We start from the raw sequence: 17,087 nt of genomic DNA, 5'->3' as shown, positions 1-17,087 counted from the left end.
TTGTATCACAAAAATATCAGTAATGCTGTTTGAAATATCTAGATCCAGCCCTTTTTACTGAACTCATTCAAGGAGGAATGAACACTATCAACCAATGGAGTCTAAACTGTACAATGTAAAAGAGGAACAGTGTTTTGGTGCCACCTACTGGATACATTGAAGCATTGCAAATTTGACGTTTGTAACTTTTGAAGAGCTACAAGCTAACGCCACTCAAAGAGAATATTGGTGTTATTAATGAAACCTGAGAGATGTCTCGTCATGTTTAATAATAAACGCTTTCTGCAATGCACACATTCTGTAGGCTGCTTATTAATCTTCACTCGTGTTGCTTCTCTTGAATGAATACACTGGGTACAGACCGGGGACAACAACTACAGACCCAAATACAGCTTTACAGAAAGTACTGTTGGGAGCAGTAATATAAATGCAGAGTATTGTATGTGAATATTTACCTTTGTTCCCAATCCTCGCAGTCATAAGCAGTTAAACTACTAAAACATTTTAAAAATACTGTAACTGGACTGTTTAATACAAACCTCTCACTCTCTGACATATATGATCTGATTTCTTTATTTATTCAATACATTTACACAATGCTGTGTCGTACAGTGGTTAAAGAAACAGGCTTATAACCAGGAGGTCCCCGGTTCAAATACCACCTCAGCCACTGACTCATTGTGTGACCCTAAGCAAGTCACTTCACCTCCTTGTGCTCCGTCTTTTGGGTGAGACGTAGTTGTAAGTGACTCTGCAGCTGATGCATAGCTCACACACCCTAGTCTCTGTAAGTCGCCTTGGATAAAGGTGTCTGCTAAATAAACAAATAATAATAATAATAATAATAATAATTTAGTTTATTAACCTGCTCTGTCTCTCCACTGGGTAGTTATTCATATAATAAAAAGCATTTCATTCAAAGAGCTTTAGTTTTCTAACGCCTCTCAGGTTTTTCTTGTGGAATGGGACGCTTTTTAATCACAATAAGACACCTCAGGACATCTTTTCAAAGCTTTTACGCCAGTCTTTAATTAACTCCTATTTATTTTAAAGAGGTAAACCACCTGTTCATTTTTCAAAACTAGAACCACACAGCTGAGTAATACACTGTATTTCAAGCCCTCTTCAGCGCTCTCAATGTGTTTAGTTTTTCATGTTGTAACATTAACATGATGTCTTGTTCTTTTTTAAATCAATAGCAGTTAATTAAAGCCTGGAGGAAGCGCTTTGATAATGCGTCCCCTCGAGTCTCACAGAGCAGCGCACTCCTTGGCGTGTCTCATTGCTGGTGACTCTTCTGCTGCTGTGGACGCGGCTCTGTTGCCTGGTTTAGTTCGCAGCGCAGTCTGAGGAAGAGTCTAAATCTGTGCCGCTGGACAGCAGGGAGGAATACTGTCCTGGATAAAGAATAGGAGACAATCATACAGTTTAAGAGAAACTGAATAAAAGCATGGGGTAGAAATAGCAGAGGTTACTGCCTGGAAGTTTACTCGTAAAGAATGACCTTTCTGCGACCCTGTGCTGTATTTACCAAAAACAAGTTCACACGCCCTGAACCTGCAAGACTAGCGAAGAGAAAGCTATGAAACTGCGAGCATGCCTGCGCCATTGTGGATCTGTTTGTGACAACGGCGCTCAACTTGAATTAACCTGATATACTTCTAAAAAACATTATCAGGGGTATCGCGTTAGTGTTTGAACATCTCATTCGGAAGAAGAGGACGGGAAATATCAATATAATTACACAAAACACAGATTATATATCTGCGAGAAACTCGCTGCATCGACACTGCTGCCGCCTGATAAAGAAAGGACTATACCAACTCTGGCATGGGGGAGGGGTTACCTCAATTCAAATTGTATTCACTGGGGAAAATATAGAGCTACAAACAGCTCGATTATGATGTTAAAATTGAGAGTCATATTCATTTTTAATTAAAAGATCCCCGGTATCACAATTCCCTTTGCGGTTCATATTAGATGAATTGTTAAACCGCGCTGATCAGTTTGTATTTTGTGATTGGTATATTCCTCGTCCTGTGGGAGACAGACCCGTTCAGACACTGAGGGAGAGCAGAGAGGAGGTGAGAGAGTCTGCATGGAGCTCTACAATGTGTTTATAAACTACAGAGCGCTGTTATATTGTATTATTTTGAAAGGTCCGGGTTGTAGTGTGGTAGGAGCGCGTTGTTTTATCCGTTCAGACACTGAGGGAGAGCAGAGAGGAGGTGAGAGAGTCTGCATGGAGCTCTACAATGTGTTTATAAACTACAGAGCGCTGTTATATTGTATTATTTTGAAAGGTCCGGGTTGTAGTGTGGTAGGAGCGCGTTGTTTTATCCGTTCAGACACTGAGGGAGAGCAGAGAGGAGGTGAGAGAGTCTGCATGGAGCTCTACAATGTGTTTATAAACTACAGAGCGCTGTTATATTGTATTATTTTGAAAGGTCCGGGTTGTAGTGTGGTAGGAGCGCGTTGTTTTATCCGTTCAGACACTGAGGGAGAGCAGAGAGGAGGTGAGAGAGTCTGCATGGAGCTCTACAATGTGTTTATAAACTACAGAGCGCTGTTATATTGTATTATTTTGAAAGGTCCGGGTTGTAGTGTGGTAGGAGCGCGTTGTTTTATCCGTTCAGACACTGAGGGAGAGCAGAGAGGAGGTGAGAGAGTCTGCATGGAGCTCTACAATGTGTTTATAAACTACAGAGCGCTGTTATATTGTATTATTTTGAAAGGTCCGGGTTGTAGTGTGGTAGGAGCGCGTTGTTTTACCAGTTCAGACACTGAGGGAGAGCAGAGAGGAGGTGAGAGAGTCTGCATGGAGCTCTACAATGTGTTTATAAACTACAGAGCGCTGTTATATTGTATTATTTTGAAAGGTCCGGGTTGTAGTGTGGTAGGAGCGCGTTGTTTTATCCGTTCAGACACTGAGGGAGAGCAGAGAGGAGGTGAGAGAGTCTGCATGGAGCTCTACAATGTGTTTATAAACTACAGAGCGCTGTTATATTGTATTATTTTGAAAGGTCCGGGTTGTAGTGTGGTAGGAGCGCGTTGTTTTATCCGTTCAGACACTGAGGGAGAGCAGAGAGGAGGTGAGAGAGTCTGCATGGAGCTCTACAATGTGTTTATAAACTACAGAGCGCTGTTATATTGTATTATTTTGAAAGGTCCGGGTTGTAGTGTGGTAGGAGCGCGTTGTTTTATCCGTTCAGACACTGAGGGAGAGCAGAGAGGAGGTGAGAGAGTCTGCATGGAGCTCTACAATGTGTTTATAAACTACAGAGCGCTGTTATATTGTATTATTTTGAAAGGTCCGGGTTGTAGTGTGGTAGGAGCGCGTTGTTTTATCCGTTCAGACACTGAGGGAGAGCAGAGAGGAGGTGAGAGAGTCTGCATGGAGCTCTACAATGTGTTTATAAACTACAGAGCGCTGTTATATTGTATTATTTTGAAAGGTCCGGGTTGTAGTGTGGTAGGAGCGCGTTGTTTTATCCGTTCAGACACTGAGGGAGAGCAGAGAGGAGGTGAGAGAGTCTGCATGGAGCTCTACAATGTGTTTATAAACTACAGCGCGCTGTTATATTGTATTATTTTGAAAGGTCCGGGTTGTAGTGTGGTAGGAGCGCGTTGTTTTATCCGTTCAGACACTGAGGGAGAGCAGAGAGGAGGTGAGAGAGTCTGCATGGAGCTCTACAATGTGTTTATAAACTACAGAGCGCTGTTATATTGTATTATTTTGAAAGGTCCGGGTTGTAGTGTGGTAGGAGCGCGTTGTTTTATCCGTTCAGACACTGAGGGAGAGCAGAGAGGAGGTGAGAGAGTCTGCATGGAGCTCTACAATGTGTTTATAAACTACAGAGCGCTGTTATATTGTATTATTTTGAAAGGTCCGGGTTGTAGTGTGGTAGGAGCGCGTTGTTTTATCCGTTCAGACACTGAGGGAGAGCAGAGAGGAGGTGAGAGAGTCTGCATGGAGCTCTACAATGTGTTTATAAACTACAGAGCGCTGTTATATTGTATTATTTTGAAAGGTCCGGGTTGTAGTGTGGTAGGAGCGCGTTGTTTTATCCGTTCAGACACTGAGGGAGAGCAGAGAGGAGGTGAGAGAGTCTGCATGGAGCTCTACAATGTGTTTATAAACTACAGAGCGCTGTTATATTGTATTATTTTGAAAGGTCCGGGTTGTAGTGTGGTAGGAGCGCGTTGTTTTATCCGTTCAGACACTGAGGGAGAGCAGAGAGGAGGTGAGAGAGTCTGCATGGAGCTCTACAATGTGTTTATAAACTACAGAGCGCTGTTATATTGTATTATTTTGAAAGGTCCGGGTTGTAGTGTGGTAGGAGCGCGTTGTTTTATCCGTTCAGACACTGAGGGAGAGCAGAGAGGAGGTGAGAGAGTCTGCATGGAGCTCTACAATGTGTTTATAAACTACAGAGCGCTGTTATATTGTATTATTTTGAAAGGTCCGGGTTGTAGTGTGGTAGGAGCGCGTTGTTTTATCCGTTCAGACACTGAGGGAGAGCAGAGAGGAGGTGAGAGAGTCTGCATGGAGCTCTACAATGTGTTTATAAACTACAGAGCGCTGTTATATTGTATTATTTTGAAAGGTCCGGGTTGTAGTGTGGTAGGAGCGCGTTGTTTTATCCGTTCAGACACTGAGGGAGAGCAGAGAGGAGGTGAGAGAGTCTGCATGGAGCTCTACAATGTGTTTATAAACTACAGAGCGCTGTTATATTGTATTATTTTGAAAGGTCCGGGTTGTAGTGTGGTAGGAGCGCGTTGTTTTATCCGTTCAGACACTGAGGGAGAGCAGAGAGGAGGTGAGAGAGTCTGCATGGAGCTCTACAATGTGTTTATAAACTACAGAGCGCTGTTATATTGTATTATTTTGAAAGGTCCGGGTTGTAGTGTGGTAGGAGCGCGTTGTTTTATCCGTTCAGACACTGAGGGAGAGCAGAGAGGAGGTGAGAGAGTCTGCATGGAGCTCTACAATGTGTTTATAAACTACAGAGCGCTGTTATATTGTATTATTTTGAAAGGTCCGGGTTGTAGTGTGGTAGGAGCGCGTTGTTTTATCCGTTCAGACACTGAGGGAGAGCAGAGAGGAGGTGAGAGAGTCTGCATGGAGCTCTACAATGTGTTTATAAACTACAGAGCGCTGTTATATTGTATTATTTTGAAAGGTCCGGGTTGTAGTGTGGTAGGAGCGCGTTGTTTTATCCGTTCAGACACTGAGGGAGAGCAGAGAGGAGGTGAGAGAGTCTGCATGGAGCTCTACAATGTGTTTATAAACTACAGAGCGCTGTTATATTGTATTATTTTGAAAGGTCCGGGTTGTAGTGTGGTAGGAGCGCGTTGTTTTATCCGTTCAGACACTGAGGGAGAGCAGAGAGGAGGTGAGAGAGTCTGCATGGAGCTCTACAATGTGTTTATAAACTACAGAGCGCTGTTATATTGTATTATTTTGAAAGGTCCGGGTTGTAGTGTGGTAGGAGCGCGTTGTTTTATCCGTTCAGACACTGAGGGAGAGCAGAGAGGAGGTGAGAGAGTCTGCATGGAGCTCTACAATGTGTTTATAAACTACAGAGCGCTGTTATATTGTATTATTTTGAAAGGTCCGGGTTGTAGTGTGGTATGAGCGCGTTGTTTTATCCGTTCAGACACTGAGGGAGAGCAGAGAGGAGGTGAGAGAGTCTGCATGGAGCTCTACAATGTGTTTATAAACTACAGAGCGCTGTTATATTGTATTATTTTGAAAGGTCCGGGTTGTAGTGTGGTAGGAGCGCGTTGTTTTATCCGTTCAGACACTGAGGGAGAGCAGAGAGGAGGTGAGAGAGTCTGCATGGAGCTCTACAATGTGTTTATAAACTACAGAGCGCTGTTATATTGTATTATTTTGAAAGGTCCGGGTTGTAGTGTGGTAGGAGCGCGTTGTTTTATCCGTTCAGACACTGAGGGAGAGCAGAGAGGAGGTGAGAGAGTCTGCATGGAGCTCTACAATGTGTTTATAAACTACAGAGCGCTGTTATATTGTATTATTTTGAAAGGTCCGGGTTGTAGTGTGGTAGGAGCGCGTTGTTTTATCCGTTCAGACACTGAGGGAGAGCAGAGAGGAGGTGAGAGAGTCTGCATGGAGCTCTACAATGTGTTTATAAACTACAGAGCGCTGTTATATTGTATTATTTTGAAAGGTCCGGGTTGTAGTGTGGTAGGAGCGCGTTGTTTTATCCGTTCAGACACTGAGGGAGAGCAGAGAGGAGGTGAGAGAGTCTGCATGGAGCTCTACAATGTGTTTATAAACTACAGAGCGCTGTTATATTGTATTATTTTGAAAGGTCCGGGTTGTAGTGTGGTAGGAGCGCGTTGTTTTATCCGTTCAGACACTGAGGGAGAGCAGAGAGGAGGTGAGAGAGTCTGCATGGAGCTCTACAATGTGTTTATAAACTACAGAGCGCTGTTATATTGTATTATTTTGAAAGGTCCGGGTTGTAGTGTGGTAGGAGCGCGTTGTTTTATCCGTTCAGACACTGAGGGAGAGCAGAGAGGAGGTGAGAGAGTCTGCATGGAGCTCTACAATGTGTTTATAAACTACAGAGCGCTGTTATATTGTATTATTTTGAAAGGTCCGGGTTGTAGTGTGGTAGGAGCGCGTTGTTTTATCCGTTCAGACACTGAGGGAGAGCAGAGAGGAGGTGAGAGAGTCTGCATGGAGCTCTACAATGTGTTTATAAACTACAGAGCGCTGTTATATTGTATTATTTTGAAAGGTCCGGGTTGTAGTGTGGTAGGAGCGCGTTGTTTTATCCGTTCAGACACTGAGGGAGAGCAGAGAGGAGGTGAGAGAGTCTGCATGGAGCTCTACAATGTGTTTATAAACTACAGAGCGCTGTTATATTGTATTATTTTGAAAGGTCCGGGTTGTAGTGTGGTAGGAGCGCGTTGTTTTATCCGTTCAGACACTGAGGGAGAGCAGAGAGGAGGTGAGAGAGTCTGCATGGAGCTCTACAATGTGTTTATAAACTACAGAGCGCTGTTATATTGTATTATTTTGAAAGGTCCGGGTTGTAGTGTGGTATGAGCGCGTTGTTTTATCCGTTCAGACACTGAGGGAGAGCAGAGAGGAGGTGAGAGAGTCTGCATGGAGCTCTACAATGTGTTTATAAACTACAGAGCGCTGTTATATTGTATTATTTTGAAAGGTCCGGGTTGTAGTGTGGTAGGAGCGCGTTGTTTTTGTGTGTGTGTGTGTTGTATTTGTGAAGCGGCGTGTTTGTTTTTATTCATATCTCCTCAGTTGCAGTCTCCGTGCCGCGGGCTCAGCGCTGCTCGAGTGTCGGGTTTCCAGTCAAAATGAACTCGTGTTGAAAACATCTAGCGAGTAAATATTGTCTTTGGCGGTCTGGCTATTTTTGTCGTGCATGTTTGGTTTTGTTTTGTTTTGTTTTGTTTTGTTTTTCTATTCGTGAGACCGCGTGGAACTTAGAAGCTAGCAATCGGGGAAGTATTTTTTATATATAAACGAGATCAAATATATTTTCAGTATCAAACAATTATTATCGTGTATGTGTACCGTAATGATTGTAAAAGCAGCGCTTTCCAAAACGTTCATACAGTGACTGCCATTTTCACACTTGCATGAACACACATGGAAACCGGCTTTCTGTCCTTCTTAATGTGTTTGAAATCATGTTTAAACATTCTTTCAATGAGGTGTATCTGTGTTGCCTTTACTAGTGTTATTCTTGTGTATTATTTAAAACACTGAGGGACACCTCAATTCCAAACTCGTGCTGTGGGACGTCACACTGTGTTTTTAATATTGCTAGGGGAAACAAACATGTTTTTATTTTGATGCAGGATATCTGGTACTACACAAGGTTACAATACAGGTTTATAAGCCTTGCTTTCAGACAGTGTTGCACTTCCTTGATCACCTGGGGGGGGTGAAATTGTCTCCTCCCCTTGAACGGCTTCTTTCACAGTATCTTAAACTGTATTCTTGTAATCTCATAGTACAGTATACATTTGTTTAAGTGAACTAAAGCACATGTAAAAACATTCTCTGTTCTCCTTGAACTAAATAAACACATTTTCAGATCTGAAGAGCAGAAAGGACACATTCACTGAGGAGACGGTCAGAGCGAGTGACTGGAGCACTAGAGCCGTGCTGCACATCCCACTGACAATACCTGAAGTAAGCTTCTCTCTCTCTATTCATTAGACTTCAATCAGCTTCATACTCTGTCTATATTGTCTCATTGTAACTGAGTGTGTCGGAGCACTCAATGTGTTCCTTGTGTTGTCTCATTGTAACTGAGTGTGTCAGAGCAGTCAGTGTGTTTCTTGTATTGTCTCATTGTAACTGAGTGTGTCAGAGCAGTCAGTGTGTTCCTTGTATTGTCTCATTGTAGCTGAGTGTGTCAGAGCAGTCAGTGTGTTTCTTGTATTGTCTCATTGTAACTGAGTGTGTCAGAGCAGTCACTGTGTTCCTTGTATTGTCTCATTGTAACTGAGTGTGTCGGAGCACTCAATGTGTTCCTTGTGTTGTCTCATTGTAACTGAGTGTGTCGGAGCAGTCAGTGTGTTTCTTGTATTGTCTCATTGTAACTGAGTGTGTCGGAGCACTCAATGTGTTCCTTGTATTGTCTCATTGTAACTGAGTGTGTCGGAGCAGTCAGTGTGTTCCTTGTATTGTCTCATTGTAACTGAGTGTGTCGGAGCAGTCAGTGTGTTCCTTGTATTGTCTCATTGTAACTGAGTGTGTCAGAGCACTCAATGTGTTCCTTGTATTGTCTCATTGTAACTGAGTGTGTCGGAGCAGTCACTGTGTTCCTTGTATTGTCTCATTGTAACTGAGTGTGTCAGAGCAGTCAGTGTGTTCCTTGTATTGTCTCATTGTAACTGAGTGTGTCAGAGCACTCAATGTGTTCCTTGTATTGTCTCATTGTAACTGAGTGTGTCAGAGCAGTCAGTGTGTTCCTTGTATTGTCTCATTGTAACTGAGTGTGTCAGAGCAGTCAGTGTGTTACTGGGCAGGATTGTAATTGTGTGCAATGCTTTGTTTATTATTGACATTTTTGCTTAATATTACAGAAAGAAACGCATCTGAAAGGCTAAGAGTTTAGCACAAGAATGTGCGTTACAGTACAGTTAATCTCTGTTATTGTCACAGATTAAAAAGGGCAGTTCACTTGCTTTTAAATTCATTTTTCAGTAGATCTCTTTTCCATGACTCCTTTGCAAGTTATTGCTCTGCACACAGAGGTGCCTCAAGTCAATACTATGCAAGTTATTGCTCTGCACACAGAGGTGCCTCAAATCAATACTATGCAAGTTATTGCTCTGCACACAGAGGTGTCCTCAAATCAATACTATGCAAGTTATTGCTTTGCACACAGAGGTGTCCTCAAATCAATACTATGCAATTTATTGCTCTGCACACAGAGGTGTCCTCAAATCAATACTATGCAATTTATTGCTCTCCACACAGAAGTGCCTCAAATCAATACTATGCAATTTATTGGTCTGCACACAGAGGTGTCCTCAAATCAATACTATGCAAGTTATTGCTGTACACACAGAGGTGCCTCAAATCAATACTATGCAAGTTATTGCTCTGCACACAGAGGTGCCTCAAATCAATACTATGCAAGTTATTGCTCTGCACACAGAGCCAGAAGACATCGAAACTATCACAAAGCCTTCAACAAGTAAGAAAATAAAGAGATCATAGAAACTTGGGGATTAAAGTGTTTTCTGTCATCTGCTGATATTACATTATTCTGTTCATGTTAACACTCCTCCTTATTAAAATGTCCAGCACTGTGCAGTGTCGCTAGTTAAAATGACTGTGTTAGTGGCAATGTGCTGAAAGCACGTGTACCTTACACACAAGGGCTACTTTGAAATGTTCTATAGTTTTCATTGATTTAAGATCACCCGAATACACGTACGTTTAAACTGAAGTCTCATCGTGTTAGTTCAGTCACTTCATTCAAAGCACTTGCGTTTCACTTTGCATCGTGTTATTATAACCATTCAGGACGCACTTCAAGAAGCTTTTATTTCTTATTTCTGTTCCAGTTTACATGTTTCTGGTTAATAGGGGTGCTCTGATAATCGGGAGCCTACCGGCATGGCACCGATATAAGGAAGAAAACACAACTGGCTATCGGCAGACATGATTGAATTTCATCCAGCACAGAATTTAATGTTTGCTCAGGCATGCTTACTAATGATGCAAGAACACTGAGACACTCATTTTACCAGTGCTGTGTAACGTGTGATCATCCTGCAGTAAATAAGTCTCTAAAGAGCCGTGTTTGGATTTTTAATATCTGAAGACAACAATAGGATAGCGAGTTGTGTGCAGCAGAACAGACTTGATGCTGCATTAAATCCAACAAGGAACTGCGAGTAGAATATCATTCTGATGCTTTAAAAAAAAAAAAAATAGGTTGAATCCTAAATAACACTGATGGTTTAAATTCTTATTTGTAATTGTGTGTCTTGCTCAGTCTCATTGGGTGCGGGTGTATTCTGAGACATTTTGAAGCTGTAATTGATTACTGTGCCGTCTTGTTTAGTAACTAATTCAAGTTTGATTGAATTTTTTAAGCGGATATTTTCATAACATCTTTGTTTTTGATTAAGTGAACAGTTGAAGCTGTGCTGCATTTTGAAGCAGTGTATGCTTACAATAAGAATGTAACGGCTGCTGTTGTAGTTTCTCCACCTCACAGCTGGCTCAGTCTCATTTTGAGGGTGCATCTTCATTGATAGACTTTCCGCCTGCCTTGTTTTAAGCTAAAGGAATGAAACCACTGAGACTAAAATATAGCAGCAGCATTACTGCGGCACTACATTCTTATCAACGCTGAATGTTTTGCCATAACACGTCTGCTGTAAATAGTCATTTTTATAGTGGGGGGGGGGGGGGGGAGAAGAAAAGAGTGATGAGTCTCCTATTAAAAATAACACATCTGCAATAATTGTAATCTTGATGCCATCCAGAAAATACCTTAACAGATGTGGCAAAGAATTAACAAAGTTAAGTGAAGCAACATAAGTTGAGGTTTTTTGTGCATTTTCAAATTAACATTAAACTGCATGAATTTCACTTTGCATGTCCGGCTTAAAGGGTACAGAAGGACCTTTTTATTTTATTGTGTCGCATGTTCCCACGTGTTGATACAACTCTTTACATAAGGTGTGTGTTTATTTTTTTACATTTCAACCATTTTTTTTTTACTTTTTTAAATTTCATTCTATGTGCCTCAAGATGGCTTCCCATGTACCCACATGGACCTCTCAGAACTACATTCCCCATCATCCTCCTGCTCACATGTGTAACTGAGATGGATTTACCAGTGAGCAGGAGGATGATGGGAAATGTAGTTCTAAGAGGTCCATGTGGATACATACACACACCTTACGTAAACAGTTTTAGCAATACATGGGAACATGAAACACAATAAAATTAAAAAGGTCCTTATGTACCCTTTAACATCAGCAGCAGTTTTCTGTTCTGAACCCCTGATTATTAATATTATTATGGTTCTTGTGTTTAGACACTAAACAGCTTTTGTTCAAAGAGTGCATCATTGTTTATCTCATACAAACATGTTTTGCAGTGATGTATTTGCAAGTAACATTAGTATCTCAAATCTGTCATATTTCAATTTTGACAAATGAAAGATGTTGGATTAACTGGGTCAAAGTGAACTAGTATTCATATACAGTAAAACATAGCAAATCTGAGCATCAGTAAGTTGATGCCTCTGTGATTTCCCAGCACGGTACTGGCACTGCAGAATACTGCCTGCTGATCTGAATCAAAGCATTCAACACGCCCGCAGCAGGCAGAACTAACTTTGTTGCTGGTATTTAATAAATTGTTCCTGTTTTCAAAGACGCTGCTCCCTTAGGTGTTGGGATTGCAATGTTTTACTGTGTTCTGTAGTTTAATGTGTATCTTTTTGTAAATAGCCCCAACATTTAATCTCAACCTTGTGGGATAAGCCATTACAAAGAAACATTTTCAAGAATAATGTCTACACATAAGCGTGTTACTGAGTTCTGAAAATGTGCTCACAATGATTTCATTTCCTGCAAAGGGTGAAAGCGCTGTTGTAATATTTCTGTAAGTTTCAGTAGTTGGACGTGTATAAAAGTAGCTGACAGCAGTTACATGGACATTAAAATCGTGATATAATAATACATTGTATTGCTCGGGAATTTACAAATAAATTACCTACCTGCTTGAAAAATCATATTGTTGGATGGGAAAATGTTTATTTGCATGTAAATCATTATATTATGTGAAGAAGTTTTAGGTTACCAATAATCAGTATAATAATAAATAGTAGAAGATGCTGAACTGGAAATGCTGCCAATCTGTCTGCGGGGTAGATTGTCTATGGAGGGTTTCCAGCCCAGAATAAAGAAAAGGAGACTCTCGCTCTCTAAACTAGGAGGGCTATCCTTGACTGTTCTTGAGAAATGTTATTTAACTGCAAGGCTATATTAGGTGCAATACCGGATTTTCAAAAATGTTAATGCTGGATGTATCCACATGAACCATTTGGAAAACAATCTATTCACTCCTAACTGGTGCCAAAAAAGAGCCTCTAGAAATCGTTCATATATGAACAATGATGTCATGGTGATGGTAGACGCCCATTTTAAGCCTTTTAAACAACCATTGGTTGCTTACCAAATGACTGACATCTCCAAAGGCTCCAAACAAAAGTAAAGTTCGATAGACAGAAAGCTAGATGAGTGAGTTGTTGTTTTTTTCTTTTTTTTCTCTGTCAGGAGATTCAGCGATCACAAGTACAAGCTTACCAGAAATCATACTAAATCATCCAAAATGTTTATAAACCCAAAGATAAATCGACAAAATATTAACTGTAGTGAAATATTCATAGGATAAACATCAGAGATGACTGTCCAATCAAAATGCATGTCAGTAAAGCCCCAGGCCATTAGAAATACCTTTTATTATGAGGTGCAGCATTTCAGTATCTTTGGTTTCGGTAGTACGCACCCGTCAAACAATTTGGTGAAAATGATTCTGATACACAAGATGAAAGTCACGTTCTGTCAGTCAGACCTCAAACAGGTAGAATGTTCACCGGAGCAGAAGGGTTAAAAGCAGCAGGAGATGGTGCCTCCCTTCCAAATCGAGGCAGATCATTCCACACCTGTGGGGCACTGAAGCTGAACGCTCTGCCACCTGCCTGCTTTCTCTGTGTCCATGGAATACTTGTCATGGGCAAGAAAATACATGGGAGTTACTGTTTACATTTCCATGCAAGAAGAATTGTCAGACTGATGTGCAAATAAAGACAATAACACCTGTTTCTTGAAACATCAGATTTGCATGTTTTCAATGCTCCGCTCCATTTCTGATGACAGAATGAAATCTTAATTGGCACGGAATGACCACCTTGCAGTAGAAACACACAAGTGACTCAAATGACAGGCTTGCTGTTGATTTAAACACTTCTGCCTCTGTGTCCTGGGAGGGGTAATGTCTTCAAGCATGGAGTGGTTGATACAGTTCAGGGGCTATGTGCGCGCATACGGGTCAAAGCCAGCCTAGTTCTGTGCTCAGGTGTAAACTGGGGGCTCAATTATACAAATCTTTCAATCTCATCAAACCTGCCAGTTCAGGTCCAAGTCCTAAGAGTAAACACACCAATAGAGAACAGATTGTAACACTTAAATGTTATTTTCTGCTTCCAGGACTGTCTTATCCAGGTGAAAGCCAAGGAAAAAGATTACATTAAACAGGAGATGCCTGTCCACTTTAAAGAAGAGACTGAACTGGAGCCTGTCCACATTAAAGAAGAGACCGAACTGGAGCCTGTCCACATTAAAGAAGAGACCGAACTGGAGCCTGTCCACATTAAAGACGAGACCGAACTGGAGCCTGTTCACATTAAAGAAGAGACTGAACTGGAGCCTGTCCACATTAAAGAAGAGACTGAACTGGAGCCTGTCCACATGAAAGAAGAGACTGAACTGGAGCCTGTCCACATTAAATTAGAAAAGATTGAACTGCAGCCTGTCCACATTGATGAAGAGACTGAACTGGAGCATGTCCACATGAAAGAAGAGACTGAACTGGAGCCTGTCCACATTAAATTAGAAAAGATTGAACTGCAGCCTGTCCACATTGAAGAAGAATCTATTGACTTGTTTAAGGATTCAGAAAACATATCCCAGCCACAGATATCACAACAATGTACTGAATGTGAGAAGAGCTTCAGTTCATTAGGATACCTAAAAATACACCAGAGAATTCACACTGGAGGGAAGCCATATCACTGTGCTGACTGTGGGAAGAGCTTCCGTCAGTTAGGAAACCTAAAAAGACACCAGAGAATTCACACTGGAGAGAAGCCGTATTACTGTTTTGAATGTGGGGAGAGATTCAATGAGTCAGGAAACCTAAAAACACACTTGCGAATTCACACTGGAGAGAAGCCGTATCAGTGCTCTGACTGTGAGAAGAGCTTCCGTCGGTTAGGAGACCTAAAAAGACACCAGAGAATTCACACTGGAGGGAAGCCATATCACTGTGCTGACTGTGGGAAGAGCTTCAGTCAGTTAGGATGCCTTAAAATACACCAGCGAATTCACACTGGAGAGAAGCCGTATCACTGTTCTGACTGTGAGAAGAGCTTTCGTCAGTTAGGAGACCTAAAAAGACACCAGAGAATTCACACTGGAGAGAAGCCGTATTACTGTTTTGAATGTGGGGAGAGATTCAATGAGTCAGGAAACCTAAAAACACACTTGCGAATTCACACTGGAGAGAAGCCGTATCAGTGCTCTGACTGTGAGAAGAGCTTCCGTCGGTTAGGAGCCCTAGAAAGACACCAGAGAATTCACACTGGAGGGAAGCCGTATCACTGTGCTGACTGTGGGAAGAGCTTCAGTCAGTTAGGAAACCTAAAAACACACTTGCGAATTCACACTGGAGAGAAGCCGTATCACTGTTCTGACTGTGAGAAGAGCTTCTGTCAGTTAGGAGACCTAAAAAGACACCAGCGAATTCACACTGGAGCCAGCCTCCCTCCCTCCCAGTCCCTCACCTCTCCACCCTGCTTGTTTGAGTGCGTGGAGAGCTGTCTGATTCCTTGTCTCTCTCTCACCCTGCAATAAATGAAGGGGGTCCCCAGGAGTGAGAGCCAGCATGATCCAGAGACACTGAGAAGGGGAGCGTGTCAAACTCAAGGAGACAGACCCATTCTGCAGTGTGGAGTAGTGGTTAGGGCGCTGGACTCTTGACCAGAGGGTCGTGGGTTCAATCCCAGGTGGTGGACACTGCTGCTGTACCCTTGAGCAAGGTACTTTACCTAGATTGCTCCAGTAAAAACCCAACTGTATAAATGGGTAATTGTATGTAAAAATGTGATATCTTGTAACAATTGTAAGTCGCCCTGGATAAGGGCGTCTGCTAAGAAATAAATAATAATAATTCTTTCAGAATGAACTGAAGAACCCTGGGATTCAGCTCCACTCCTGCCCCTGAATTAAAAATGAATCTCGCTCATCATGCTGTGGATTTAAGACAGTTACAGGGTCATTCTACTTATATGTGTGATATGAACCCAACACATTAAGCTGCCAATAACATACATCATTTTTAATGTAATTTGATGTATTTGAGCTGCAAATGGCATTACTGTACCAGTGTGGGTGAGTACAGCATAAGATAAAGGATTGAATTGTTTAAAATAAATGAAAACTAAGAATATCTTCATGGGTGTGGCAGCAATGTGTGCTTCATCTAACTAGAATGGCCTCTAAGCTATTGCACCAGTGCAAACACAAGCTGTGAAGCAATGTTGTGCTTTTTAATTATGTGTTTTATTTCAAGTGGTGCAAACCTTGCACTGCAGCAAATGCTGTGTTGGTTTTGAATGAATTTGAATAAAAATGTGTATATCCAATTATTATGACGTCCCCACAGTAGTAGAGCTGTATAAATATACTGTAAAACATGAAAGGTTTGCAAGCAAACTATTTGAACATTTTGCATGTGTTAAAAATCTGCAGAACCTACATGCTGCAACATTACCATTATTACTACATTCATAGTTTGTAAAGTTTATGAATAATTGATCGAAACAATCTGCAGGATGAAGTTGCCTCAGACTGTTTGACAGTAACAGAGCTGGTGCTTTTGTGGAATCACCATTAGCTGTTTATTCCCTTTGGGTAAAATATGGCTTGTTTGCTTGTATTTTTTATTAGTATGCTATCATTAGAATGACCTTACAGTACATATTAAGGCAAGCTTAGCTATTTAGAGAGTTTCATTGAGTTTGAGATCTTGTACGTTTTCCATTGTCTCTGTATATAAAGGGTGTGTGAGAAATTCCTAGTTGTAATTGAATGTTCTTTGTAAAATTACATTTCAAATCTTAAACTGAGACTTCAGATGCTGTGATGTTAATTAAGTTTGTCTTCCTTCCCCATAACGTTCTCTAGATCTACTTCAAAGGACTAGATATTAGTAACAGGGTGGTAAAGATTTCCATTGGAGAATAGTTTAGATTCCCTGCTGTGCTGCCCTGCCTGTCTGGTATAAACAAACAGAGCTGATTCTTATCTTTAAATTAAGACTGTCTGAAAGCAAATACACAACTTTCTTAAGAAGTGTGACACCTGGTGGACACGAGCTGTCATCACTCTCCCATGAAATGAATTATCATGAAACACTGAACATTAATGTGAATATAATTCCTAATTTCCTTATCTAAAAGTGAATTGAAAAAAAAAGCCTTTACGGGGGTATAATATTAACTTGTTTAACAATCTCTGGGTTTTAGATTTACTAAAACTATTAGACTGAAATGTAACAGAAGTAAAACTTACTGATCAATTGGTTTTATTATTTCAATTACTAATCTTGCACATGCAAGTTTAAGAGTTGTTTAAGTGTGTTTTCCCAATAAAATTGAAAGGTTTATTGCATTTAAATAAGTTTAAAGTGAAAATAATTCTTAAATTGTTTTACTTTAATTGTTGTATAACGTGTTTTTCCTTCTATGATCAATATAACTAAAGTT

The 17,087-nt window shown here is 41.1% G+C and overlaps 1 protein-coding gene across 3 annotated transcripts; it reads left to right on the top strand.

Annotated features, from left to right (window-relative positions):
* Positions 1–1,947: 1,947 nt before the first annotated feature.
* On the top strand, positions 1,948–16,703 carry LOC117409883 (zinc finger protein 501-like). Of its 3 annotated transcripts, none has more exons than XM_059011630.1 (3): positions 1,948–2,084; positions 8,097–8,194; positions 13,750–16,703. In XM_059011630.1, the coding sequence occupies exon 3, from the start codon at positions 13,801–13,803 to the stop codon at positions 15,172–15,174; it is 1,374 nt and encodes a 457-aa protein (XP_058867613.1). In that variant the 5' UTR covers positions 1,948–2,084; positions 8,097–8,194; positions 13,750–13,800; the 3' UTR covers positions 15,175–16,703. The 3 variants fall into 3 exon arrangements, with proteins under 3 accessions (XP_058867613.1, XP_058867611.1, XP_058867612.1); XM_059011628.1 differs by lacking the exon at positions 1,948–2,084 and adding an exon at positions 5,616–6,980; XM_059011629.1 differs by lacking the exon at positions 1,948–2,084 and adding an exon at positions 6,988–7,124.
* The last annotated feature ends 384 nt before the right edge of the window (positions 16,704–17,087 follow it).

Source organism: Acipenser ruthenus, chromosome 42 (genome assembly GCF_902713425.1).
Source record: "Acipenser ruthenus chromosome 42, fAciRut3.2 maternal haplotype, whole genome shotgun sequence".
Taxonomy (NCBI): domain Eukaryota; kingdom Metazoa; phylum Chordata; class Actinopteri; order Acipenseriformes; family Acipenseridae; genus Acipenser; species Acipenser ruthenus.
Note: the sequence above shows the minus strand (reverse complement) of the source record. Positions and strands in the feature narration are given on the sequence as shown.